At 45.3% G+C, this 27,203-nt stretch overlaps 6 protein-coding genes and 1 non-coding gene across 7 annotated transcripts; all 7 read right to left on the reverse strand.

Moving 5' to 3' along the window:
* Positions 1 to 2,535: 2,535 nt before the first annotated feature.
* Positions 2,536 to 2,877, reverse strand: F5J12DRAFT_724176 (uncharacterized protein; the record flags this gene model as incomplete). The annotated part of the gene is made up of 1 exon (XM_051741511.1): positions 2,536 to 2,877. A coding segment is annotated over one exon (342 nt), but the record flags the coding sequence as incomplete, so codon positions are not given.
* On the reverse strand, positions 2,878 to 3,798 carry F5J12DRAFT_784516 (uncharacterized protein; the record flags this gene model as incomplete). Its single annotated transcript, XM_051743047.1, has 8 exons — positions 2,878 to 3,003; positions 3,054 to 3,095; positions 3,163 to 3,222; positions 3,273 to 3,332; positions 3,382 to 3,441; positions 3,492 to 3,551; positions 3,606 to 3,685; positions 3,735 to 3,798. The coding sequence occupies 8 exons, from the start codon at positions 3,796 to 3,798 to the stop codon at positions 2,878 to 2,880; spliced, it is 552 nt and encodes a 183-aa protein (XP_051597871.1).
* Positions 3,799 to 4,297: 499 nt separating this feature from the next.
* On the reverse strand, positions 4,298 to 5,594 carry F5J12DRAFT_784517 (uncharacterized protein; the record flags this gene model as incomplete). The annotated part of the gene is made up of 7 exons (XM_051743048.1): positions 4,298 to 4,474; positions 4,552 to 4,644; positions 4,696 to 4,790; positions 4,839 to 4,875; positions 4,996 to 5,140; positions 5,326 to 5,423; positions 5,481 to 5,594. 7 exons carry the CDS (start codon positions 5,592 to 5,594, stop codon positions 4,298 to 4,300), a joined length of 759 nt encoding a protein of 252 aa, XP_051597872.1.
* A 2,393-nt stretch (positions 5,595 to 7,987) lies between these two features.
* F5J12DRAFT_894976 (uncharacterized protein) lies at positions 7,988 to 8,468 on the reverse strand (the record flags this gene model as incomplete). The annotated part of the gene is made up of 2 exons (XM_051747791.1): positions 7,988 to 8,142; positions 8,195 to 8,468. 2 exons carry the CDS (start codon positions 8,466 to 8,468, stop codon positions 7,988 to 7,990), a joined length of 429 nt encoding a protein of 142 aa, XP_051597873.1.
* Positions 8,469 to 10,086: 1,618 nt separating this feature from the next.
* Positions 10,087 to 12,213, reverse strand: F5J12DRAFT_784519 (uncharacterized protein; the record flags this gene model as incomplete). Its single annotated transcript, XM_051743049.1, has 7 exons — positions 10,087 to 10,266; positions 10,395 to 10,477; positions 10,780 to 10,879; positions 10,939 to 11,054; positions 11,283 to 11,505; positions 11,560 to 11,684; positions 12,063 to 12,213. 7 exons carry the CDS (start codon positions 12,211 to 12,213, stop codon positions 10,087 to 10,089), a joined length of 978 nt encoding a protein of 325 aa, XP_051597874.1.
* On the reverse strand, positions 10,713 to 10,785 carry F5J12DRAFT_t151. The gene has a single exon. It is a non-coding gene; the product is annotated as a tRNA-OTHER (tRNA).
* Positions 12,214 to 13,757: 1,544 nt separating the features above from the next.
* Positions 13,758 to 14,808, reverse strand: F5J12DRAFT_784520 (uncharacterized protein; the record flags this gene model as incomplete). Its single annotated transcript, XM_051743050.1, has 6 exons — positions 13,758 to 13,847; positions 14,005 to 14,079; positions 14,142 to 14,211; positions 14,267 to 14,473; positions 14,503 to 14,586; positions 14,633 to 14,808. 6 exons carry the CDS (start codon positions 14,806 to 14,808, stop codon positions 13,758 to 13,760), a joined length of 702 nt encoding a protein of 233 aa, XP_051597875.1.
* Between the last annotated feature and the right edge of the window lie 12,395 nt (positions 14,809 to 27,203).

Consider the following 27,203-nt stretch of genomic DNA (forward strand, 5'->3'; position numbering starts at 1 on the left):
ACAATAAGAGCAAGTGGTGGTGTGCCTATGCAGTACCTAGATGGTAGGACCTGTTCTTTGGGAGGGTTTTTGCGAGCTACAACACTCAAAGATGAGTGCTGAGGGTTGGGGGTGCTCCTGATGAAGAGGGAGCAAGAATATGAGAGAATGTGATAGGGTAGACTGCTGTCAGCCTACAGAAGGATGGAGGATGACTTAATTCAATGTCCTGAGCTGCACTGAGCTCAGGGAGGGCTTGAAGTGAAGTCTGTATAGCCACAGTACAGGTGCAAATTATCAATATTTGTGACAGGGTAACCTGCCATGGGAACATTCCAATCTGATTTTTTTTCAAACACCAACAGAGGTTGTCACTCAGGGGCCATTGTCTATATTGGGAAGTGGTAGTTGCTATGAATTCTGTAACTGCTTTTCCAGTAATTACCATGGTCATTTGGTCAAAATCAGCTGATACAGCTGCAACAGAAAAGAACAGAACTCTGACTGGCAGAGTGTTGGCAGGAATGCAGTCTGCCCAGACAAAGGCAGAGTGGAGTGAGGGCATTGGGTTTAGCTTGTGTGCTACCCCCTTGCATGATCTCAGCCCTTGTATTTCAGAGGGGGAGTACAGACAGAAAGTTGGAGGTAACTCTGACAGGCAGAAGACAGAGACAGAGGGAGTAGGAACTAAGTCAATATTTGTACTGAAGAACAGTGGAGTATGATACATGCTTTTATACTACTACAGAGGTACAGTAATCAGAATCAGAACTGACATATGGACACTTGTAAAATTTCAAGTAAAACCTCCTAGACAATGAATGAAGGGTAGACAGAGGACATATGAATGGGTAACATAGAACATCCAAAAAAGGAAATAGTCCAGGCACTGGGCCATGCAGTGCATGTGCTGTGGAGTACCTGATCATGTGCTGTCAGGGAGAAGTCCAAAGGATAGTCACATGACCCCTCAGGGAAATGGTCCACATGGTCCAGTAGGAGAGTAGTACAAGTCTGACAGCAGTTGGAGTGGAGATGGCTCATAAACAGCAGAAGGTGGGCAGAGTTGGTGTGGAGCAAGTAAATGACCAGTGGAAAAGGGTGAAGAGTGATTGAGGACTTAGAATGAATGCACAGTCATGATAATTGCCTCTGGTACAAGATGAATGACTTGGTGTACACAAGGATGCACAAAATGGATATGGCACTTGGCAAGCTGGTAATAGATGGACTTGAACTCACATTCCCAGCTGCAGAGGAGTGCATGCATGTCAAGGAGTTGTTCTTCTGTCAATGTGTGTTGGCACATGATCTGAAGTCTGTGAACTAACTTGCAGTAATTCACCCAGTACAATCTGGGCAGGAGGTCATAGAGGAGAATTGGTGTGAGGGCAAATATGTACAGCTGGAACTCCCAGGTCTTGTATTGCATATTAATTTTTTTGGCAATGTTACAAGGCTTGCAATCATAAGAATTGGGGAGATGATGACCTGCTTGCTCAATGGCTGCTCCATGCTCATGCCAAACTTCTTCATTGGCTAAAACAGCCCATGGCCACATCTCTGGATCATCACCTGCTACATGATCGATGGTGCCATGCCAGAGGGAAATGAGAAGGTCACTGATGTTTCCAGCAAGATGCATGATATTGGTTTTCATACACAGAGGAATGCCAAGAGAATGAGTTGGCTGGAGGGCAAGAATGAGAGGTGGTTTGGTGAGGCCAGTGTCAGTTTTCTTCCTGTCACATTGTGTGGCATTCTGCATGGCAATGATAGTTCTGAGATTGTCAGCATACTTGGCACATCCACCTAGTGGGAGATTGAACATGTCAATGTTGGCATGATTGCTGCCACGGACAGAGCAGTTGTGAGGTTGGAATAGCACTGGGTAGTAGTGTTTGTCATTTGTTTTGCATCTGCTGATGGCACCACAACACATGTGACAACTGTTCTTGCCACTATGACCAACCATGCCATTCCAATAAATCAAACCAGGCCCATCTGCAGTCATAAAAAGCAGATAGACATCAGAGGAATAGCAAGTGTTGGTATGGGCATTCCAGATGGGGAGTCCTTCGGCCTGAAGGGCTGCAAGATGATGGATGCCAGGAAAGAGGATGACTCGAGATTCTTGGGCTTGTTGGGGCCAGGAATAAACCCCCCAGGGCAGATGTGGAGTTTGTGATATCATTTGTCCAGTGGCAGATTTACAATGATCCATATGTACATCCAACAATCTGACTCCTTGCTGTCGTACAACTGGGCTCTGTCAAGTGAGAGCATGAGAACAGTGTCATTGTGTTTGATGTCACCATCGAGGACAGCCCCAAGGTAGTCTCAACCCATAGCAATGTTGTCAATTAGTGGGATGTGACCAGTCTCATGTAGTTGGTGAAGGACCTCTGCTGTGTGCTGAGTGAGATATCCCATATTGATGGCACTATTGTTGTGCTGATAGAGGGCTTGCAGTTGGGGGCCAATTGGGATCATTGTGAACATCTGCACTGCAACCTTGGATCTCCCATGAGTTCCTTGAAGCTGTTCCTCCTTCCATCAAGAAGTGTGACACATTGGGCAGGCCTTGAGATGAGAAAAAGGCCTGGTATAGGTGATGCAGAAGTTGCGACACATGTTGTGCTCAATGGAGATGACCCTGGTGTAGGTAGCAATAACTTCTTTGATGTTATAGAAGCTGAGAATGGAGTCTGCAGCTGGGGTGCCCTCGAAGGCAATGCAGGCTGCTTTGCAGACATGGTTGTACACCTGTTGGGATGCATTCTTGATGGTAATGACCTCATCAGGGGGGTTCTGCAACCTCTCAAGAGCATCAGTACTAAGTTTTGCAACCTGGTCATTGAGTGAAGCATTTTTGAGTGCCAATATAAACTCCATGGACTAGTGCATAGGTGAGGGTATGGCAGATTGTGCAAGAGCCTCAATGTCAATGATGGGGCATGTCCTCCACTCATGCCATATGTTGGTGTGTGCCACCATTCTATTTAACCTGGAAGCTGGTAGATCCTACACTAGAGGGTTAGAACACATTGAATCAGTCATCCACAGCCACTTACTTTGTCTACAGATGGATCAGTGGATGCCATGGGTCCACTTAACTTGGGAGCTGGTAGATCCGGTGCTGGAGGTTAGAACACATTGAATCGATCATCTATGGCCACTTACCTCATCTACAGATGGTCCAGTGGGCATTGCAGGTTCACCTAGATCAGGAGCTGGTAGATGCTACATTAGAGGGTTAGAATGCATTGAATCAGTTGTCCACAGCCACTTACCTCATCTACAGATGGATCAGTGGATGCCATGGGTCCACCTAACTCGGAAGCTGGTAAATCCTGTGCTGGAGGTTAGAATGCATTGAATCGGTCATCTACAGCCACTTACCTCATCTACAGATGGTCCAGTGGGTGTTGCAGGTTCACCTAGATCAGGAACCAGTAGATCCTGCATTAGAGGGTTAGAATGTGTTAAATTGGTTGTCCACAGCCACTTACCTCATCTACAGAGGGATCAGTGGACACTGTGGGTCCACCTAACTTGGGAGCTGGTGATTCCTATGATTGGTCTCCAAATCATTATTCTACAGAATGGAAAATAAATGAACTCACATTTTTATGAGTGTGCACATGTTTGTGGTGTCCATCCTCTATGGTTTTGAGTTGCCTTTTTGCCATTGCTTGGATAACAGCTGCATGACAAGCGAGTTTTTCCAAGCCACAGCCTGCATGGGGTCTGACCTGGGAGGATTGAAGGCATCCCTTTTCTTCTTTGGTCCCAGCCTCCACAAAATGGCAGTACCATGTTGCCTTTGACACTGGGTGAGGCTGCCCAAAATTATACTTGCTGCAGATGCATATGTAGGGAGTTGACACAGATGCCACAGGCATCAAGGCAGCTGGAGCAGTGCACAGCACAGTGTACTGTGTTGCTATGTAGTGTAAAAGATACATCCAACCTACCAATTGCAACACAACATAGCCAAAAAAGGAAGGAGAAACTTTGATTATTGACCATGTCATATTTGTCACATTACTTTCACATATGGTCACCTCATGTCACACCTGGCCATAGCCAGTTTTCACTGGGATTGATACTTGGATATGTGGTCAGGCATCATGGTACACATCATAACTGTCCTGGTTGCTGAGACTAAGTCCATGAAGTTGGTGAACATCTTGTACTTGACAGAATGTGGATCTTTCATCCCCCAGAGGCAATTGAGGGTGAATGGAAGGTTAATTGTAAACAGAGTTTGATATTGATCAGCAGACAGTTTTCCATTCCAAGCACTTCCAACTCCTCATGACACAGGGGTGACCCAGGAAGGGAGAGATAAGCCATCCATATCCTCCCAAATGGAGGCCAGGGTGGTGTGGCCAAGTACTCTCATCTTCTTAGCTTTCCTTTGTTGCTGGTGCTTGCTTGCCTTCAATGCATGTGTCTCCACCAAATGACCATCCTTGTCCACAATGCCTGTCTTTTTTTCACTGAGACTGTCCAATGATGAAATACTGTGAGTACTCAGTTCATGAGGATGAGGCGCCACAGACATACCCAATTGTCCAACATCCTGGCCAATTTGAACTTAGAAAGTCCATCATAAGATGGATGATCACTTGTTTTGCAGGCACTCTCACTCTTGCCAAGCTTGGCAACACAAAGCATGACCAGAGAAGCCTTACAAAGTCAACATAGCACTTTCATGCCTGTCATGGTCTCCAACACTGCTAGTGCTTCCTCAGGTCCATTATCATGTGGGATCTCCATTTGAGGTTGAATGCAATCCATAGAGCCTAGTGAATGGTTGGGCTGTCCTCAGAAAGTGTCTGATTTGTGGTTACCCAATTCAGTTGGATTTGCAGCATCTATTTGCTTGCACTGTATGTCACAATGATGTAACAAGTCAATGAGTTTGTGGACAAGATATTTGAATGGGAGGAGCATACAAGGCCATTTACCAGCTCCTCTTTTACTCATGCAGTGTAGTAAGCGACTCACTCTTCCACACTGGGTGGCTTCCCAGATACAGATGGAATGGGAAGTTTCAGGGAACACAGGAACACCAGCATGGCTTTCTTGAGGTGCATTAAAGTCAAGCAACTGGGAGTTTTGTGCAGCAGATTCAAAGCCTTTTCTCTCTTGCCTTCCAGTAGATTAGGAGCACAGCATATTAAATGATCATTGTCATTGGTCAGGCCCCCTGGCATGTGCATGGGGGTTGCATAGTGAATGGAGGGAATGTCATTAGGTGCTAGTGGAACATTTGGTTTTTCTATGACATCAGGCAACTGAAACTGATCTGGAAAAAGGGAAGTTCCATCAACAGACAATAAAGCATTTGGTTCATTGGTGGTTGCAGTGGGTGTGCCAGAGTCGGAAGCCACATGGGTCATATCCACTTCTTTGTCCCAGTCCATCTGATTTCTCTGCGAAAAAAATGGTATTCAAGAAGATTCAAGAAAGGGCACACAAATTGGACTCACAAAACTGATTAGTTGTTTAATGAGCCTACCTTTCTTGCCACTGAAACAGATTTGTAGCTCCCAACACATGGAGTGAAGCACAGGTTTGCTCAATTTTTGCAGGTCCTTGACCATTCTGGATCAGAGAATGTGAAGACCACTTTGGATTTGGTCATATGATGGAGGCTGGTTCATTTTGAGTTTGTTGTACATTTCCCCAAGACCATTGTCAAGCTGGCCATCCATTCCCCACACTTCACAACAATGCTTCTGAATGAGGACAAGTAGGAAAGTGTGCATTGAGTTGAGGACAATAAACTTTCAAGGATCCCAGTATGGCAGTTGGAGGAGTTCTGACCGTTGTATGCCATACTCCTTGTAAAGCATGCAACATGCAGTTTCAGAAGGTGCATCCCTCCATTGTCATGCAATAGATAAGTGTTCCTCTTGGGTCATGCATGGTCACATCGACTCATCGAAATTCTCTATGTCTTGCAGCCTCATGCGGCAGTAGGAGCAGCAATTAGTGGATGTGTAGGAGGCATATCCAGCCATCTGATGAGCAGCAGGGAGATCACAAACCAGTGGCACGAGTGCACATCGAACTGCGCAGCCTGTGGGATGAAAGGTTGTTCTGGAGAATCAGATCCCATGGTGCCAGGCAGTAAGAAGATCATCTACCAGCAGTCAAAGAAGGTGGTTGATTTGGTGGAGGGAAGGTTCATTTGGTCCCAGAATGATCCTGGCAAGGAACATATTCTCAGCTTTGTACGGCCTTCACTACAGTCAGGTGAGATAAATCACTGTCCATCTGGGCCCAGGAAATTTTGCAGAGCAGGTGTGTCCCATATATCCCAATAGATGCCAGACATCTCCTGTCCACCTGATAATATTGGGTTCTTCTCCAAGCACTTTTCCATCTCCAATTGTGAATGAAGGTGGCCAAGCCACTCTTTGAAGTTATGATAAATGTAGAGCCATTTTGGAGGGTACCCATGGGGGTCATCTACCTGCCCCTGTCTGGTCAGTTGCTTTTGCAGTAGCCACTGACATACTACACTAGATGGGGTGTCCTGATTGGTGCAATGTTCAGGGAAAGACTCTAGCAGGTAGCAGGTGAAGCACTTGGGACAACAAACAAACTCCTCTGTGATGGGAGAGAGAGAGAGCATCTACAACTGATCTTATATCTTTGGGGACACTATCCACAATATTGGAAGCCTGTTCAGAGGATGGCTGTCCAGAGGGCACTGACTGCATTGGAAGTGATAGTTTGAGCAACAATTGCAGGCCAGACAGTATGAATGTGCAGTGATCCATTGAAACACCACACAAGAGGTGGAGAACTGCAGCAATTATATGCACAAGGAGAGAGATGGGGTCAAAAAATTGGAGTAGTGTGAAGTAATGTTCTGGATATGGCAAGATGAATAGCTTATCGCATTTTAGAGCTGAAAACCAACCTGTCTGGATGTCTGCAGAGGCATTGTGGGCACCATGATGGGTATACTGTTGCATCCATTCTTTGTGATTTGACTCATGAAGGGAATGTATCTCATTTTTGGCTGCACTCTCTAGGACCCTGGCTTTCAAGAATACATACATGTTAGGATGCAAAGACACATTTTGTGCTGCAGTTAATGTACTGCACAACAATTCCTCATATTCGAGGACATCAGGGTCTCCTTTCATATCATGGGTCAGGGACAAAGGACCATCAATGGCATCATCCACACTCTCCAGGACAGAAAATGAAGGGGATGATGGGGCACAGAAAACAGAAGGATACAGAGTACACTTCTGCACAAAGCATCATTTTTATGCTGCCATTTGATCAGACAGGTATTGCAAATACTGGAGAACATCTCCATTGGGTGGTTCATGGGGCTGTTCCTCGGTCACAGCAGAAGCTTCATCTTGCAGAACCAAAGGCATACACAGTGGCCCAGCTGGAGATGGCATATCAGGATGATCACAATGTGTGCCAAAACATGAAGAGCCTTCAGAGAATACTGTGTTAGGGGCTGTGGAAGGAAAAAACTGCAGAACCAGTCACACCAGATGTAGCTCTTGCATTCTGCACAGCACAATGTGCTGCATATTCCTTTCTCCCAAGGTGGCATCCTCTCACTGAGTGCCTAGTGACAGGATGAACAGTGGTGTGATCATAGCACTGCTAGCACAGGCAATGAAAAACTACACATGGATGCATTACCAATCAACCTGTGTCAGAAATGCTCAAACTTAGGCCACTCTGTAGAGAGAATATTGTGACAAGCACAGTATTTGGCAGCAGATCCAGATCCAGAAATGCTTATGTAACTTGCAGGTAGTGTTCTTCTATGATGTTGAGCTCTGGTTGTGGGAAAGTCTGTCGGAAAAAGCAATGTCAGGTTCCCACACCTTGTGAGTTATTTGAACAAAGTGGCTGGCATTATGACTCAATTCCAAGACTACACAGCAGTTCAGTGGGACTAGTAATTACATTTACAATGGACTAATGTCAGTCGTCAGTGATCATCACCATTTCAGCAGCTGTTGTTGCTGTCATTGTCCTCAGCTGTTGTTGTGGTCAGTGTTGTCCCAGCCATCATGCTAGGACCAGGTTTAGTATGAGTGATACCAGCACTGGGGTTAGTTTGGGTGATGACACCTGCACTGGTGCTGGAGTTGGTGACCATAGCTGTGGTGGAAGGTGAGACACTGGGATCTGTACTACATGCCTGTATTTGTACCAGAGGTTGAAGTGGCACTGGGACCAGGTGTAGGAGTGGCGCCTGTTTTGGAGATAAAAGGGGAAGGACCTTGGATGTAGCTGTGCATGTATGCACCTGGGGGGTTTTGCATGATGACATCATTGGACCCAGTGCATTTTGTAGTGGCATTGGCATCCAATGCAGAAGGTGTGGAGGGCATCTCTTCATTGCACAAGTCAAGGAGTTCATCAAGGAGGAGTTTGACAGTTGCCTGAAGATACTCAAGGCATGGTGAGATGTGGAAGAAGAGCATGTGACATCTTTGCTGTACTTCATGGGTGTGGTCACATTAGTGATAGGGGAGCTGGAAGACTGAAATCATTGGAGAACAAAAAGGGGAATTTGAGAGTGGGTCATTGCATAGCAAAGGAAAGTGTTTTCACTTATGGGACACTAGAGAGGAATCTTGGTCATTGTTGGAGTCATTGCCTGCAATGGAGTTGTGATTGGATGAATGAGTGGCCTGATGACCATGTCTAGCAGCAGAGGCATGTGAATCCTTGAATTCAGGATAGGGTTTGATATTGGGTCTGCTAAGGATGTTGTTGGGAGCTGCAGGTGATGGCTGATTGACTGGGGAGGTGAACTGCATGCATTTGATGGTGCTGGGCTTGGCATGAAGACTGGCTTCGTGACTGTGCCAACATCCAGCTATGTGTTGGCAGGTGAGATTGGTGGGAGCACTGCACCAGAGTTCTCCATCTTTGAGATCTTCACTGTGTAATTTGTTGGAAACCTTTGCCATATATGCATGGTGGTACAGCATGTTGGCAACTAAGAAATGAATGCCAAACGCAGGCTCCCTCTGAGAGTAGGGGACCTTGCACTGGTCAATGCTGCTTGGCACATGGACTTTTGGCCAGTTTGTGGCCAAGCCATGCAGAGAATGGGGTCACCCTGTGACAACGAAGCCCTGCATGCCACTGTACAATGAAACCAAAAACTGAGAGCTAGATGGGAGATGTTTCAGTTTTTACCCCACTATGCCCTCCTTCCTCACAAGAACACAATGAGGAAGAGGATGACATCATGTATATCAATGAGCAGAATCATGTGTTCAACAAGAAGGTTAGTACATTATCTTCCATCTTTCTTTTGTGATGCATTCTGATGCATTGCTCCACATTTCAGATTGTGGGATATTACAACAAATACACTGCAGAGATTTGAGCCAGTTTTGAGCATGGATCCAAAGTTGTGCATACAATCAGTCAACAGCCAAGACATTCATCCAAAGTGTCCATGACATTACTAAGATTTTGTTGGTCTGTGACTTATTTTGTGATTGCCTTCCATCGAGTCTTTAGTCAGCTTAGGGACTCTGGAGACTAATGTGCACCCCTCTGTCCTTGTTATTGGTCAGAACACCTGTGAATGGGAGGAAGGACCTCTCAAGCCCAAGCTGAGACCCTAGTAGCAAAAGGAATGTTGCATTCCAAGAATTATAACTATAGTCAAAAATCACAGCCTGGTTACTACTCATCATCTGATTCATCACTGTCCACACCATCATAATCCACCAACCAGGAGTGGCCCCATGCACAATGCACTGCTGGATCAGCTAACCAAGCCAGCACATTCAGACAGATTGAGTATGTGGGTTGGAGTGGCTGGACTGTCCATTGTGGCATATGTGACTGGTGTTGCATAGTAGTAGTGACTGTCAGCAGAATGCCAACATGGCTCCATGCTTCAGCTAAAACATCAGCGATGACATCAAATTCATAGATTGGTGGCAGCATGATTTTTTCCAGTGATGGTAAGAGTCATGATTGGGCTTGAGTACAATGATGGTGAGCATCCAGGTATAGTGTGTGTATAAGGAATGCAGGGGGGTAAGTGCCAATGGTGATAGATGAGATCATACTCAGTCAGCAGAAGAAGTGACTCCAAGTATTGGGATCTGTGAGGCATTCCTTGATGCCCACAGGAAGGGACACCCAAAAGTCTTCCACCCTTTGCACTGCTACAACAGTGGGAATACTCCCAATCAGGTCAGTGAGGTGAGTGTCGGGAATGGCCAGAGGACAGACCCAATCTTTGAAGGTCACCTGTAGCATAGAAGACTGGTCATTGTGGTTTGACTGAAAGATGAGCAGGTGGTGTGTATAGAGAACACAAGGGGAAAAGAGCCCTCCCATCTGGCAGGTCACTAGCTGAAGGCTTTCCATGAACTCACAGATGTGCTGGCCAGCATCAACAACTGCATCCTGTTGCAGATTACTACTCCAACACCCTCCCATAATCTGGTGCTAATGCATTCTATCCATTAGGGGTCAGCACTGCCCTGCCAGTGTGTGCTAGACCATGTGGTGATGGCCATGCCCTAGTGTTGGATTCTATGCAACCAGAGTAGGCTAGTCTTTTCCAATGTGTCACTGTTGCTATGGCAATGGTGTGCAATGAGTTTGTTGCTACCATGTTGAATTTGAGATCATGTGACCTCAGGGCCAACTACCCTACCACCTGCCAAGCAGTGAACAACTAAAGGAAAATATGACCAAGCCAGGATTTGAACCCAGGACCACCTGGCATATACCCAGGTGCTCTAACCACTGAGCTACCTGGCCTTGGGTACTCAATGGCACTTGTAGGATTAGTGCAGATTACTACTCCAACACATCCAACCTCACAAGTAATGGAAGTCTGAGTGCACCCAGAAGCCTGGCCACAGCCATTATGGATGATTCAAAATAAAGAGAAGTTAGCTTCCCTAGATGTACTGTGCAAACACATGTGTCCTGATCTGTTTCTCCATTGACAAAAGAATCCTGTAACCAAAGGTCCTCCAAGCCTGGAAGTAATGCTAGAACAGAAAGTAACTGATAGACAGTACCAGCTGATTGGATGCAAAAGTTGTGAATATGAAGTGAAGATAGCCACAGAGAGTGAGGTGCTAGCTCTGTGCGAATGACATCCCAGCTGAATATACAGCCTTTGAGATGGAGGGAGGTGAGGCATGGGATTGAAATAGAAAAAATGGAGTCAGCAATATTTGCCTCACTGTCCAAAAAGTTTGAACACGAAATGTTGCAGATCGACAGAGAACAAAGAAATGGCACCTCACTGGCCATAATGGCAGTGCCCAAAACTTCCTCTATGTCATCCCCATATCCCTTGATGTGGAGGTTTGCACATCTCTCGAAGTAGTTGGCTAGTATTGTGGTGAGATTGGGAATTGCATAGCCAGTATTGTCTTCTGCTGTGTTGAAGTGGATGTCTAGGGGTACAGCTTGAGAACATCTAAGGATTTTGGTGACCCACATTGCACTGTTGACAAGATTTAGAGCCTTGCATGAAAGGAGTGGAGCTTGAAGAATGATCAATCATCACCTCAAGCACACCTGGCTCAAGCTCCTGAGCATGTAGGTGTCTCTGTTTTCCAATCCAAGCTCAAATATGAGAAGGAGCACATCGCCTGGTAGGCAAGCAGCTGGTGCAAAACTATTGCACCACTGGCTTGCACAGACTATTTCATTAGTGGTGAAGATGAGATGTCACTGCTTCCTCCCATGATACTGTCCATGTAAGCTTTGTGCCATGTGCAGAAACTTAGGGAACTTATGCCATGCATATAGGTTGAGGTGATATTCAATTTGGCCCTGAAGTTTTGGTATGATAGAGCACAACTCAGCGAGGAGTGCCTTAGGGTACAACTCCAGCTGTAATTGAGTTAGGATCATTGTCAAGACTAAGACAGGGCAAGGTGGAGAATTGGCATAAAGTCCAACACATTTTTGTCAACAAAGGAGTTGGTGTCTGATACTGAATCACTCTATGGTTGTATCTGCCAACTATGGTACTTGAGTAATTGTGATCTTGCTGCATTATTCCTAACAGACTGCACCTGGTTCAGGTCTTAGTTCACCCCAGTGAGGATGCTCTTGAATATTGACTACCAGGATGTACCAAGGAGATGTTGGCCATAACACATTGAGTGGCTCGAAGTGGGTTAAATCACCCTTCTTGAGGCAGAAGTCTTGAATTACAAACAACATGGTGATGATCCAAAGCAGGGATGGAAGTAAGAACCAAGAATTTCGTCCCTTGGGCTGGCATTCTTGACTATGTGTGCCAGATCTCAGGTGGTGTTGGGGTTTCAGTTTCTTGGGATTTCACTAGTCACATGAAACATTATATGTCAACCTCACATATTTTTCTGGATCTACCCTCCAATGTACCTCCTTTGGCAATGCTGATATCATCCACTGGTGCTGAATTGTGAAACATTCCATTGCATTGTGATGCCCTTGCTGTACAGACGAGTTTCAGTGGACTGCACCATGATATAGCTGAATAATTGGTCTGCTGATGAGAATGTACAGAGGACTCTTAACTGTTGTCCATGTCAAACTTTCCTTACCATCCTCACAGTAAAGATGATACCTGGGCAATTCATTAATGTGGACAGACCTCACATGGGGGATGATACTGCAGTCTAGACTGCTCCAGCTGTCATGAACAACATGAATTCTTTGTCTACTGCACAACATCTTGTTGGCTCAGAGTGGTTGGGTTAGCAGAAACCAGAACTTCAGAGATCTCTGGAGGGAGAGACAGTGGTGTGAGCAGACATTCCTTCCCAAGAAGAGCTTCAGCATGCCCAGATCCCTGGTAGTGATTGCTGCAACAGCATCATCTGGCTCCTTCACTGAGCTAGGATGGGGCAAGGGTGACTGTGATAGTGAATCAAAGCTGTCTGAAGGAGAACCCTCACATCCATGCTTACATCATGTTTTTCTAGACCAAAGTTAATGGTGAGTGAATTACAATGTGAGGTGGAGAGGGTCGCACTGCTTGGAATTGATCTCCCAAATTGAAGGTCATCAGAGGACCTGAAACAGTGCTGCCTGTCAAAATGCATCTTTTCTGAGGATTTGGGGCATTGGTGGGCCAAATCTGCTCACAGGTGTGCTAGGTCAACCCAGTTTGACACATTTTCAGATGGCAGGATAGGGATGAGTTAGAGTGATCATTGTGAAAGGTTGGTCCAGTTACAACTCTGAGAAGAAAGGAGGGACATACAACACACCTAACTAGTTGTTGCATAAGTGGGAAACCTTCCACCCTTGTACAAAAATTCCACCCTGGCAGATATTCCTGTTGAGTATCTAATTGCAGCCAGACCAGACCCTCGACAGGAGCTTCTCAACATTTAGTTCTAAATTATGTTCTGATGGATGAATGGAACTGCATTATGTCTGGAAGGTGGCTCCTGGGAGTCCTGGGTTAATAGGGTTCCAGCTTTGGTTTAGTCATCATACCTACCATGCATTAACATACTATGAAAATGAGTTTTTACATAATTAGGTCTGGAGACTCAAGTCAGAATCAGTGGATGACACTCGCAACTTCCAGTCACATGATGCTTACCCAAGATAAGTCCAGAAGTCTGGATAAGGCTTTGTGAGATCACTGACACTGCCCACTATGGATGTCCTAATTAAGAATCATCTATAGAGTATATGTTCAATGTACCAAACATCTGTATCCCCATGCCAGAAAATAGTGACACATTTAAACACCCTACAGTACATAAAAATCAGGCCTCCAATGCATGCCTTGCAACTTGTTCAACATCTCTCATAGCATCCAACATATGATTGTAGGCTACAGTGAAAGCATGCATTTCCTGTGGAATGAAAGGGTTAGCATGCAGTTCACAATAGTAGTAGACTCCCACCAGTGACATGGCATCCATGATGATCTTGCCTGTGGTAGGATCAGTCAAAGAACTCTTTGGCATCAGTCAGTGGCCATGTGGGTGTATCACCTCAGTTTGGACACACAAGAGGGATAGGAACAGCAGGTGGAATATAATTTTCTTGGTGCTTTGCAGATGTTGAGGTCTCAGCTTCCAACATCTGGTAATTCAGTATGGTCAGTTATCATATTTACTTCTGTCATAGATTTTGCTTTGAATTACTATAGGGAAAGAAGTATAATAACTCCATAGTTGTTGCAAGAGCAGTAGTGTCTGGATCTTCTTGCTTAGGCTAAACCAGTCAATAATCATGAACTTTCACTAGAAGTGGGAAGCACCAGATCAACCTACAACTGTGTATTGCATTTCGAGGGTAGCACAATCGGTGGGATGGGTAGATGGTATCGACAGGTCTTCCTCTTTCTACAGAAGATTGTTCAGTGTTCTGCATTTGCCTTGGAACCTCTTTGACTTGCCATATGGAAGAGAGGGCTGGAGGGAAGGTTTGCTGGAGATTGAAAGCCCTCCTGCTTCTCTTGAAATTTTGTGAATCACTGGGATAAAGCAACTGGAGTTGACTCACTACAGAGAAAGGAATATCAGGAATTGTGGGGTGCACAGGGTATCTGACATTCCCTGAAAATACCAAAGCATCAAAAGCTTTGAGCTGCTGAAAATAATTAGCAGTTAAAAAGGATATCACTGAGTCTTACAACAGGGGAAGAGGTTTCAGGGGGTGAATCCAAGCCCTCTGGATTGTCATAGCCCTGAAGAGGGATGACCATAGAAATACAAGGTTGGCAATCTGAGTATGATGATTGATGATCTTCTTGCTTTGAGCAAGGACACCATGATCAAAGGTAATAGGGCACAGTTTTGCAAAAGACATGAGTGGTACAAGCATGGCCCATTGTAGGTGAGGGATGCAGACATCATCCACTCACAGGCATGATGGCATTTATACAGTACTTGGCAAAGAGAGACAAAGCACAGTCTTTGTGGTCCTCTACAATGAGATGCAATAAAGAAAGCTGGACATCTGGATCCTATGCATGATTATGTAACATGTGTAGCATCATAACACTTGAAATCTACAGTTCCTATCTATTCTGATCCTTGAATGCAGCAGTGTGTTTCTTATTTTGGAGGATGACAAGCTGCAGGATTGTCAAGTCTATGGAGAGGAATATACTCAGACTTCAAGTTGGTTGAAGCTGAGGTGCAGTAAGGAAAAAATAAACTGCTAAGTGTCCGCTTTTGGATTATGTAATGCTGTGCTCGGTGAACCACAACTAAGGTAAAGGTGATAAACTCCAACATCTTATAGCTAGGTTACCACTCACACATTTCCTTATCTCCCATGATAGGTAAATGTTTGTATCTTTGTTTCATCTACCTTATGGAGTTTGGGTTGAAGTCATGCACATCCAGATCTATGACTGCATCAACTCAACTTGCTCATAACCAAATGTATACATACCATCTCCCACCAATGTTAATTGAAGAAGCTTGGAACTTTACCAACTACTGTGAGAATGTGGGCTTTTCGGTCAAAGAAAGTGGGTCCAGAAATCCTAAGTCAACCCTCCATCACTGACTCACATTGCCCAATGTTTGAAGACACTTGTTGTAACCTTTGCACTGACAGTCTTTGGTTTCCCTCTCTCGCCCCTCTGCCCATGTTTCGCACACTTCCCAGTTGGTTGCTCATGACATGTTCCTGGTGTCTACAAAGATATAATCAGATTTGGATCCTGGCCAGCTGTTCCTGTTCTGATATCAGGTCAGGTCATGTGTTGCATATCCAAGAGATGTTGAAGATATCAGTCTTTTCTTGAGTATGGGCAACTAATTAGCAGCATTTTCCCCTATCCATTTATCCCTCTGCTGACTCAGCATGACTCTCCCTTGAGCACAGGGTATTCTGATATGGATCAAATGCTCTCCACTGATCTTCCTTGTCGCATCTGTTGCTTGTTTGTCAATTAGACTCATGTACATATTGTCACACTGCAGTTCCTACCCTTGCATTTTGCTTCACTTCCTAGCATGTCATTCCTACAATGTCTGTGTTTTGGCCCAACCTACACATACATGCAATACTGCCAATGACATCACCACCACACATCCTAAGGATACCCAAGGCATTTTGACTCATTGTATGTGCAACTTTGGATTAGGGATGATCAGTGATGCATTGATGGTTGTTTACACTGCTAGTTGCCCATTACACTTGTAGATAATTATATTAGCAGCAGTAATCATACAGTCCAAGGTTGTGAAGGTACAAGGAAGCTATGCGATGGTGTTATAGTGTAGTTCTGCACTTGGAACTGGCTCAAATCTCTGCAGTGTAGTTGTCATAATATCCCACAATCTGAAATGTGGAGCAATGGATCAGAGTGCATCACGAAAGAAAGACAGAAGATAATGTACTAATCTTCTTGTTGAATGCATGATTCCACTCATTGATACAAATGATGTTGCCCTCTTCCTCATTGTGCTCTTGTGAGAAAGGTTAGCCTTCTTGTCAACACTGTCAAACAAGTTGTAGGTACACTTGTCACAAGGGCATAGTGGGGTAAAAACCAAAACCGGCTCTTGGTTAAACTCACCTTTTGTTGCTGGGCCACTTGATGATGTTCATTGAGTGTACCAAGGAAAATCAAGAAATTCTGACACCTCTTGCTCACAGACAGATGGGGCTGCTCACTCAACTTGCACATCACATAGATGGCAATCAGGTGGAATCTCTACTCAGGTTACTGACCCCAGTGGTACATGTGATGGCCATGAAAAGAGCCATCTACAGAGCTCATTGGCCCCTCTCAATCCATTCCATACCCATTTGTGGAGTATGTGGGGGGGGGAGGTAGGATAGGCAATGGTGCACACAACAGATTTGCAAAATGTAGATTGAGCATTCAGAATGGACTGAGGAATGGGCTTGTCAAAGGGGTAGAAGTAAACTCAGGTTCTGAGGTGGACCATGATTGCAGAGTTCATTGCCTGTGCAGGTAGGTCCAGTGCTGAAGTTTGGGTTTGCAATGGGAGGGGTATGTGGATAGGAAATGAGATGGGCAGGTGGGTGGAGTGATGGTATGAGGAGGGAGGGATGGAGTCCAAGTTGGAGCTGGGTGGAGAGGGTGAGTCTTCTGTGTGTAGAGAGATGCTGAGAGACAAGGGTGCTGTTCTGAACTTGATCAGGTGTTGTACTTGACAACAAGGTGGTCCTCAATGCTGGCATTTTCATGTAAGTTCCAGTGGGGGGCTGTCCCCTTGAGGTATTATGCATCACTGGGGCCATCTGCCATGCAAGATCACAGCTGGCTCAGCAGATTTTCATCTTGTTTATCTTGTATTTTTTTGGAAGAGGAAAGCTTTTTGGATCAGATCTAACTGAAGTGCACAAGCCCTAACATCAATCAGCTTGGCTTCAACCATGACAAATTGACTGGGTTTCATGAATGGTGTGGAAATGTGATGCAGTGCCCTGTGGGACAACTGGAGCCACAGTGTCCACAGTTGACTGGCTTGTTGGGTTAAAGTTAGATAGCCCACAATTGGCCTGTGACATTGACAAAATCTTATGTGACACTTTTGATGATTGAACAAAAAAGGCAATTGCTGCAGGCTCCATGTGATTGTACAGTGACATTCATGGTTTCAATGATCTCACTCATTTCTCCACAGATTCATGAAGTTCAAGGTCACAGGAGTTGTTTACTAGTGCCAGAATATGTGTGTAATTGGGGAAAAACCAAAAAATGCTAGGAAGTAGTAGATTTTGCAAAACTGCTGACTGCATTTTGCAAGATAGTGTTCTGAGTCGAAGTGAGCAGGCTAACACCCACATGTCAGACCATCATCTTTCATTCTTATTTCAACTACATATCCAGAGGCTCCAACCCCTCTCCCTGCAAGGGCTTTTCACCACAATGCAAGGAAGTATAACCATTCCTGTCCTCTTTCAATCCAAGTTCAAGGTCTTCATGAAGCTGAGCAGCTATCTCCATGAGGTCACTTTCTCAGGAGTTTGAACAGGCCCTCCAATGTGCCACTGTGATGTTGAGCTGATGCCCAAACCAATGGTAAGAGCTGGACAAAGAGTCAGTACCTTAGCCATGTTCACAAAGGTATCTGTACTTGTGCAAGACAATCAAGTGCTGTAACTCATTGAGTGGATGGTGTTGATTTATAGCTACTGATTGTCTGCTGATAGCTGCTGCAGGGCCTCATGGCTTGCAACACCACTCATTCTTTTGCTAATGAAACAGCATGCAGAGTGCCACTACCACTATTCCTTTGTGCATTGAAGACCAGTTCACTGGCTATATAATGAGATCATTTCATGGAGAACATTTCAATGCTTGAATCCCCTCTTGAGATTCTTTGCACAATGTCCCCTATCATGTGCTCCATGTCTCATAAAGGCATCAAACACTATTCCCCATACAATCTACAATCTCATGGTTCCCACCAAATGTTTGAGGCTCTACCTACCCCTTTGAGGACCCCTACCTGCCCTCACAACTCCACTGGCTCTCGGCTGGGTGAACCATTCCCTGCCACCGATCTTGACATGTGTAGGGGTGCCTCTATGTATGACATTGTGCACCAAGCAGTACTCAATGGTATTCCACTGGTCCATACTTTGTTTGCACTACTTTTCATGAAAACCAATTCCTGCAGGTCAATATCTACTATTCTATCATACTCATGTTTGCTTGCAATTGCATGGAAATGGCTGACACTGTGTACATTGAACAGCAGTGAATGTGAGTACCCCCCTGGTTATACTTGAGGAATTCCCATGTTCACTCAGGGCAACCACAGCATACTGAAAATGGCAGCTGGAGAGCCAATTTCGAACAAAGGATTGGTGCACCTCTACTTTTGTTTGTTAATGAACTTGCTCAGCATTCCATTTCAGAGAATATTCACTCTACTCCAAGTGAGTCGCACCAAAGAAGAAGGAAGGAAGTGAGTTAAGTGCCAATAAAAATTCTTAAGCACCCATTTATGGCATTCCAGTTTTCAATGTATCACCACCATTTCTGTAGATACCAACACCATTCCCACACTCACTGTTAGTGCTCAGCCACATGATCCTACCTTTGAAGTTTGGGAAGGATCTGTACACTCCACATGTTTCTGCAGCACTCCCTCCAAAAGATGCTCATTTTTACTAATTCTTCTGATGTGGTTGCCTCCACATCAATCATTTTGCTTGTCCTCTTTGCTAGGGACCATGGCTACTTATATTTACCAGGAATTTCTACTAGCTTCTGTCCTGAAGCATCCTGGTGAATCCCATCTTTGTTCACCCCCTCTCAGGCCATCCAGCTGGGACAGTGCATTCTTTTTGTCAGTATGACCTCTAGGAGGACATTCTTTGGTCACCTCAGGTCTGTCATTCATTTAGAAAGGTCTTATGTGGTCATTTCAGTCTCTCCAGTCCAAGAAGCATTTGGATCCTTCCTTCCTGCTCCCTGCAATGTCTTCATATTAATCTCATCCATCATTCTTCCAAAATTGCAACAGCTACAGTATAATCTACTGCTCTCCACTCTCCCTGATCACATCCATGATGAGTATGATGCACATCTTACCTTCTTATTGCAAGATACAGCAGAAGATGCTCCCCCTTCATCCTCTCTTCCAGAGCCTCATTCATGAAGTTTTTATTTGCTTCACTGAGAGGACATTTGGGGGCAAAAGTTGCAATCCCCCATGCTCCTGTCACCCCACAGACCACCAAAACTTGACCCCCTTCTGACACCTGACACCTCCCATCCCCTTTTGGATGTCCTATATCAGCATCAGATCAGCACTGCCTCTCTGTCATCCCACCTTGGCCTTGAAGCAATCTCTTCAAGATGTGACATGCACAGCCTCCCCCTAATGCAATTCCAGTGTGCTTACTTAGTTTCTGACAATGCTTGACTCATACTTTGAAATTCTGACTGTCCTTGACTCACCTATTGCCAATACTTGCCAATCTTTTGACTGTGCTTACTGATCCTTCACTTTTTGGCTTACTTATCCTTACCAATGCTCACCAATGCTTTCTAAGTTGATTACCCACCACTTACATTCCTTATCAGTTACCAATCACTTACCAAGTGTTTGTACCTTGTTTTCCATAGGCAATGCCCCTGTACTCTATGTAGATCATTGTACTTAGATAGCTGAATAAGAAGAAGACATCAGAGAGCCCCAATTCATTGTCCATCAGTAATTCATTCATCAGCTCTGATAGTTCCTGATGGCAGGGCCATTAGGTCCCTCATCAGTCTGCCATTCCCACCAGCCATTTTAGACATTCTGCTTTAGAGCAGGGGTGGTTTGGTATTTCTGCTAGTCATTAAACTCTATCTTCACAAGTTCCAGAGCAGAAGACAATGAATCACAGTCCATGGATCTTAGATCAGTTTTAGACAACAAACCAGAAATTGTTATGCCACAATCTGGCCCCTTTCCATTTCTGGTCACATAACACTGATGTCATTGTGACTCTTACATTCCAGATTGTTGCTGCTGTCACTGTCACTGTCTGGGCCATGGTCTGGGTTGTCCATCATCTGTGGAAGGAGTTAGTCATGGTCTAGAGCCTGCATAGCATCATCACTGCACTTTGATTGTTGTCTTGTATGTTTCCTCTGCCTCATCTCTCATTTACACTAGTATAGTATGTTGTCTTGTCTTGTTCCCTCAACATCAGTACTGCCCCCTTGGTACCTGAGAGTGGGTTGACTTCATCATGTGTGAGTCAGGCAAGTGGGGAGAATTAGGATGTGAGTGTCAGGCTGGGTTAATGGTGGTGCATGCAGTGGGATTGACAGACACTTCACTGCAGGCAAGGGCTCAGTTGCTACCTGGGAAATACACTATTGACTATGAAACTGTGAGATGAAAAAAAAGTGCCTAGTTGTGATGTGTGTAGTTGTTTGGTTAAGTCAGTGGCCCAGTGAAGGGAGCTGTATACTCCCTGGTGCCAAAACAGGATACTGACAATTAATTCTGCAGCCTCTGAGGGAAGCCCCTATCTACACTCCCTCTTCCTTGCTTTCAGAGTTCTTCCCACTGGTTGCCTTGTGTTTCATTTCACCCCCTTTTGGCTTTGGCATTTCTCGCAACCATCAATGTGCTGTCCAGAATCATCAATACACTGATTCAAAGTTCCACAACCTAGTGACTGCACACCATGTCACCAGTCAGACTCACCAGACAATAGTAAAAACCCTGATTACCCCTGTCAACCCAAATTCCCATGAGCCTTTCTCCATACCCATATGCTCTTCTCTTCAGCATGTCCACCTTCCCCACCAGCTTTACCTTTTGCCTTTACATGCCCTTGTTCTGCTGGAAGATACCCATCTTGCTCTTTGCCCCATTTACTCTTGTTTACCACTTACTGGACTCTTTCACATGCACCTGGACTTTGCTGATGTCTGTCACTCTCATCTTTATTATCTGAACTTTTAGCTTTTCTGCCCCACTTTGTCCTGACTTGTACCTACTTCCCATGTACTATATAATTCTGCCTTAGTGTTGGAATAATATCACCCACTTTTGGAGTCACTATCTGTATGTCCCTTTGCAAGTCTAGAGAGTCCCCAGAGTCTAAAGTGTCCTTTGAGTCTACAGCATCTACAGTGTCTTCAGAGTCTTTTGTGTCTCCCTGGAACCTTCTGTGTTATACAAACCCCTTATTGTGCCCTCTTTATCAACTAACTTCCCTCTTCATGTCAAGATCTTCATTTGGAATTTTGTATACCTGACCCATTCACTCTTTGCATGCCTACAAGTCTCATACGTCTATCTATTCACCTCCAGTGTCATACTCTACTTCTCCTTCCTACTCAGCACCCCTTGGGATGACCCTAGGGAGTTTTCGCTACAGCTTTCCCCTAGTTGCACACTTCCCAGAAGTTGTGTCTCACATCATTTTGGAGCCCACTGTTAAGTCTGGTTCATCACCAGTCCAAAGCCAGTCTGGAGTCCAGTTGGGGGTCAGAGGGGAAGATGAAGTTACTAGCGGTGTAGGAATTGGTATTTGATAAACCTAGAAATAGTAAATATCAGTGATGGGTGAGTTATGTGCTTGACCCAAAAGGGAGGTTCTCACTGGAGAAAGAAGTATAGTGAAAATGTGAAAATGTGAACTAAAATGAATACTTAGCTGTTGGCTGACTGCCTGCTGTTCTATACCTCTTGCCAGTCCTCCAGGCCCTTTGTGTACTCCCCAAAGTAATAAATCTGTCCTCTAAAACTTGCCAAAATGTGAGACTAGTCACCCTGCTACTGAGGGCCTCTGACATGAATTGCTTGTATAGTAAACTGAACTCACACAAACACAGTGTGCATGCTTAGTCAGCAATGTGACTGCTCGCCACTAAGTCCAGTGATACACACACAAAAAAAAAAGAAAGAAAAAAAACAAAAAGAAAACCCTCAACCCCTAAACTCCTGACCAAGACAACTTCTCATAGGGAATTTGATCTCATTCCCTACAGTGGAAGAGGAAGGCTGGTCCTTGTCTGAGTCAGGTCACCAGACTGGTGCCAGTTCTGCTGGGTCCCAAGTCTGATGTCATGTGCATGTAGAATAGTGTTGTTTTCTTGTATGCTTGTGAATGCCAATGCCCAGTTCCAGATCTAAGGTGTGAAAGAAAACAAACAAAGGAAAAGTAAGGGAGACAAGACATAGTAACTATGAGATAGGTGAAACAGATAAGGAGAAAATAAACTTGAGACTGGTTCATGGTTATTTCTTGAAAGGACTGGGTTTGTCTGGGTACTGGTCATGATACTCTTGAACAAGTTCTGAGGCATTGTCACTTCAGTCAACCCCCCTTGGAGACCTATTAGGTCTGGAGATTTTGATATAAGTATTAACCTAATAGGTGTCATTTTGTTGGGAATTCCCAACTTTTGGGGATTCTCCACTGCCATTCCTGGAGATTCTCCAGGGCAGCAATTTGATATGGTTGGAGAAAACATTTTCTCCATAATATATATATATTATACATCAAATGAAATGGTAGCTGGGGTCCAAATTGGACTTTCTCCAGGCTAAATAGACCCCCTTTCCAGGTTGATCCTGGGCTTTCCCCAGGCTAAATAGACCTGCTTTCCAGGTGAACCTGGGATTTCCCCAGGCTAAATAGACCTGCTCTCCAGGGTGAACCTGGGCTTTCCCCAGGCCAAATAGACCTACATTCTAGGCTGACCTGGGTTTCCCCAGGTTAAATAGACCTTCTTTCTGGGCAGAACATGGGCTTCCCATAGGCTAATTAGGCCCCTTTCCAGGGTGAACCTGGGTTTTCCCCAGGCTAAATAGACCCACTTTACCAGGCCACGTCCTGGTGGGGATTCTCCATGCATCAGGAAGACAGTGGTTGTTCTAACTGTTCTAATCACAACTTATCTCAGAAAGGTAGATGTATAAGTGGAATGGATGCCAAGGAACATATAGAGCAAGTGAATTAAGCAAGACACATATGGTTCTATAGAGCACTGTCAAATCTGAGCCTACTCTGACCAACTCTGATGCTTAACCAGGTCTGGAGAGAGGTGTGGAAGCAAGTCTGACACAGATGAATGGAACTCTGACTAGTGGAGGATTGACAGGGACAAAGTCAGCTGAGGCAGAAATGGAGCAGAGTGAGGGTGTCAGGTTTAGCATGTGCACTACCCCCTTGCATGATGTCAGCCCTCATATTTCAGAGGAAGAGACCAGACAGATGTTTGGAGATAACTCTGACAGGCAGAAGATGGAGAGAGATGGAGTAGGAACTTTGGTGATATTCATACTGAAGAACAGTGGAGTACTGTACATGCTTTTATGCTGCTATGGAGGTGCAGTAACTGGAATCAGGACTGACATATGGAGACTCATAAGTTTTCAAGTAACAACATTCTGGATGATGAATGAAGGGAAGATGGAGAACATATGACAGGTAACACAGAACAAGCCAAAAAGGAAACAGTCCAGGTGATGGTCCATGTGGTGCACAAGGATGGTCTGCATGGTCTGATGAGAGACTGGTACAAGTCCAACAGAAGGCAGAGTGCAGGAGACTCATAAATGGTAGAGTGCAGGCAGAGTTGGTGCAGAGAGTGTGAATGAGCAGTGGAATAGGGTGTGGAGTGAGTAGGGACTTAGAGTAAATGCATGGTTGTGACAAGTACTATGAATCAAGAGTTACAGTAATATAGTGGCATGAAGATATCAATAAGTCACTTACAGACCACATTAGGACCACAGAAAAAAAAGTGTGTCAGTAAGACAGCATGAATTAGATGATGTTTGTCATAACCATGTGTTCACTCTAAGTCCCTACTCACTCTGCACCCTCTTCCACTGGTCATTCACTCACTCCACACCAACTCCACCCAACTTCTGTTGGTTATGAACCATCTCTGCTCTGACTGCTGTTGGACTTGTGTTGCCCTCCTACTGGACTGAGTGGACCATTCTCTGAGGGGTCATGTGACTACCTTTGGACTTCTCCCTGACATTGTGCAGTCAGGAACTCTGCAGCTCATGCACTGCATGGTCCAGTGCCTGGACTGTTTCCTTTTCTGGATGTTCTATGTTACCTGTTTGTATGTCCTCCATCTACCCTTCATTTGTCATCAAGGAAGTTTTACTTGAAAATTTCTGGGTCTCTGTATGTCAGTTCCAATTCTTGTTACTGTACCTCCATAGTAGTATAAAAGCATGTATCATACTCTGCTGTTCCTCAGTACAAATATCAACTTAGTTCCTACTCCTTCTGCTTCTGTCTTCTGTCTGTCAGAGTTACCTCCAACTCTCTATCTGTACTCTCCCTCTGAAATACAAGGGCTGAGATTGTGCAAGGGGGTAGCGCATGAGCTAAACCCAGTGCCCTCACTCCACTCTGCCTTTGTCCTGGCAGACTTCATTCCTGCCAACACTCCACCAGTCAGAGTTCTGTTCCTTTGTGTCAGACTTGCTTCTGAACCCCTCCCCAGACCTTATATAGTGTTGGAGTTGGTTGGAGTAGGCCCAGACTTGACAATGTTAGACAATGAGCACTAAAGTGCTGCAAATATCAGGACATCATTAGATGCAGTGCAGACTATTAGACCACTTAGAAAAAGTTTTGTTTTCCTGATGCAGCCCACTGGGGATTCTCCATGTCATGTTGGAGATTCTCCATGGCCTGCTGGGGATTCTCCATGGCTCCTGGGGATTCTCCATATCATGATGGAGATTCTCCATGTCTCCTGGGGATTCTCCATGTCTCCTGGGGATTCTCCATCTCATCTTGGAGATTCTCCATGGCCCCTGGGGATTCTCCATGGCATGCTGGGGATTCTCCAAGGCTGGCTGGGGATTCTCCATGTCACCTGGGGATTCTCCATGTCATGATGGCATGTCCCATCATACTGGAACCATGTGCCTAGCAGCAGAAGCCCCTCAAAGTGGCAGAAATGTGAATGGGCAGATCTGGCCAACAACTCGGACCATTTCGCATTTCTGTGGCTTTGAGGGTATGCTGCTGCTAGGCACATGGTTCCAGTATAATGGGAAATGCCCCCCCATGCCACACCTGAATTTTAGTAGTCATAGCCCCACTGCAGAGTGACCAATGAAATGTTTTTGATATGTTTTGGAAATCTCCACTATTTTATTCTTGCTGTTTGGGGTTTTCCCATGCATCTGGGATGTGTGATTGGCTAGCTGTTCACCCAATTCCCAATGGATTGCCCTGAAACCCTGTACATAGGTGGAGGTAGACATGGAGAATGCAGCCAATGTATTAAATATGGCAACCACCCAGTGAGGGAGCCATGGTGTGATGGTTTCTGGCATTTTACATTACTGTTATCACTCATCAACTAGAAAGGTTTGGAGCATCTCCATCATGACATGGAAAATCCCCAGGATATGGAGAATCTCCATCATGATATGGAGAATGCCCAGCCAGCCTTGTAGAATCTCCAACATGACATGGGGAATCCCCAGCCAGCCATGGTGTCAGAGGACAGGCCTACATCAAAGCCAAGTACTTCTGCTCCACTCATCCATTGGAAAAACTCTCCAAAAAGTACTTAGGTCCATTCACCATCTTGGCCAGGCCAGGTATGCACTCTGTCACCCTTAAGCTCCCTGACTCTATGTGCTCGATCCATCCAGTCTTCCATGTCTCACAACTGGAAGCAGCAGTGGCTAATCCCTTCCCAAACTGACAACAACCTCAGCCTCTACCAGTGGATGTTGATGGTGACCTTGAGTACAATGTGTCAGAGATACTTGACTCTAAGGTGGACTGCCATCACTGCCACTGCCAACTCTTGTACCTGGTCTTCTGGGCTGGCTATGAGAACACTCATGAAGAAACCTCTTGGTTGCTTGTGACTGAGTTGGATCATGCCTCCAACATTGTCTCTGCTTTTCATGAGTATCCACACAAACCTGGCCTATACCAACCTCTGCCATGATACTCTGCCCACATAACCTTCCTCTGGGCCAACTCCACCCCTTACTGAACTACCTTAGGTACTTTAGATTTTTCTCCACTTGTCTGTCTCATTTCTCAGAATCACAAGTAAAACCACAAGTCTATTTCATAGTAGTACAGAATACAAACTAAAAACAAAGACAAAAAAAAAAAAAAAGAAAACTACACTACTCTTCCATCCTCTGTTCTCCACCATCCTCCTGCCCTTCACTGCCTTCCTGCTCTCCTCTGACTTCTTCCTCTTCCTTGTTATCCCCCTCTGCACCTTGATCTGCCTCCTTGTTCTGGTCCTCTGCCACCTCTGACTGTGGCCCCTTCCCACCTCCTCCTGTGCACTCAAACTCAGCCATCCTGGCCTCACACACATCATCCCTCCTCCTCATCTCCACCCATTCCACCCAGGTGTGGTACAGCCCCCACTTGTTGGCTGTCTGCTCCACAGCCTCCACCATCTGCTTGGCTGCCCTTGCCTATTTTCTCAAAGGCTGTTGCAGCCCTCTCATGCACCTACATGTACCTTTCTGCAGCCTGCCACTGCCACTGCCACTCCACCCACCAGGAGGAGACCCCTGCCCCTGAGGGTCCCTTGTGCAGCATTTCTGGCTCCTCCTTGTCTTCTCTGCCTACCTCCCACTCATCATCCACCTCTTCTGTCTCTGTTGCTCTTGCCATCCCCTTCCCTTGCAGCTTCTTCTTCTTCTCCCCTTGGGAGCTTCCTATCCCTGCCCTCTTCTGTGAAGGTTCCACTGCTGCCTCTTCCCACATCCAGCTACAGGTTTTCTTCTTGT

Source organism: Pisolithus orientalis (genome assembly GCF_024613125.1).
Source record: "Pisolithus orientalis strain OTSU chromosome Unknown F5J12scaffold_26, whole genome shotgun sequence".
Classification (NCBI taxonomy): Eukaryota; Fungi; Basidiomycota; class Agaricomycetes; order Boletales; family Pisolithaceae; genus Pisolithus; species Pisolithus orientalis.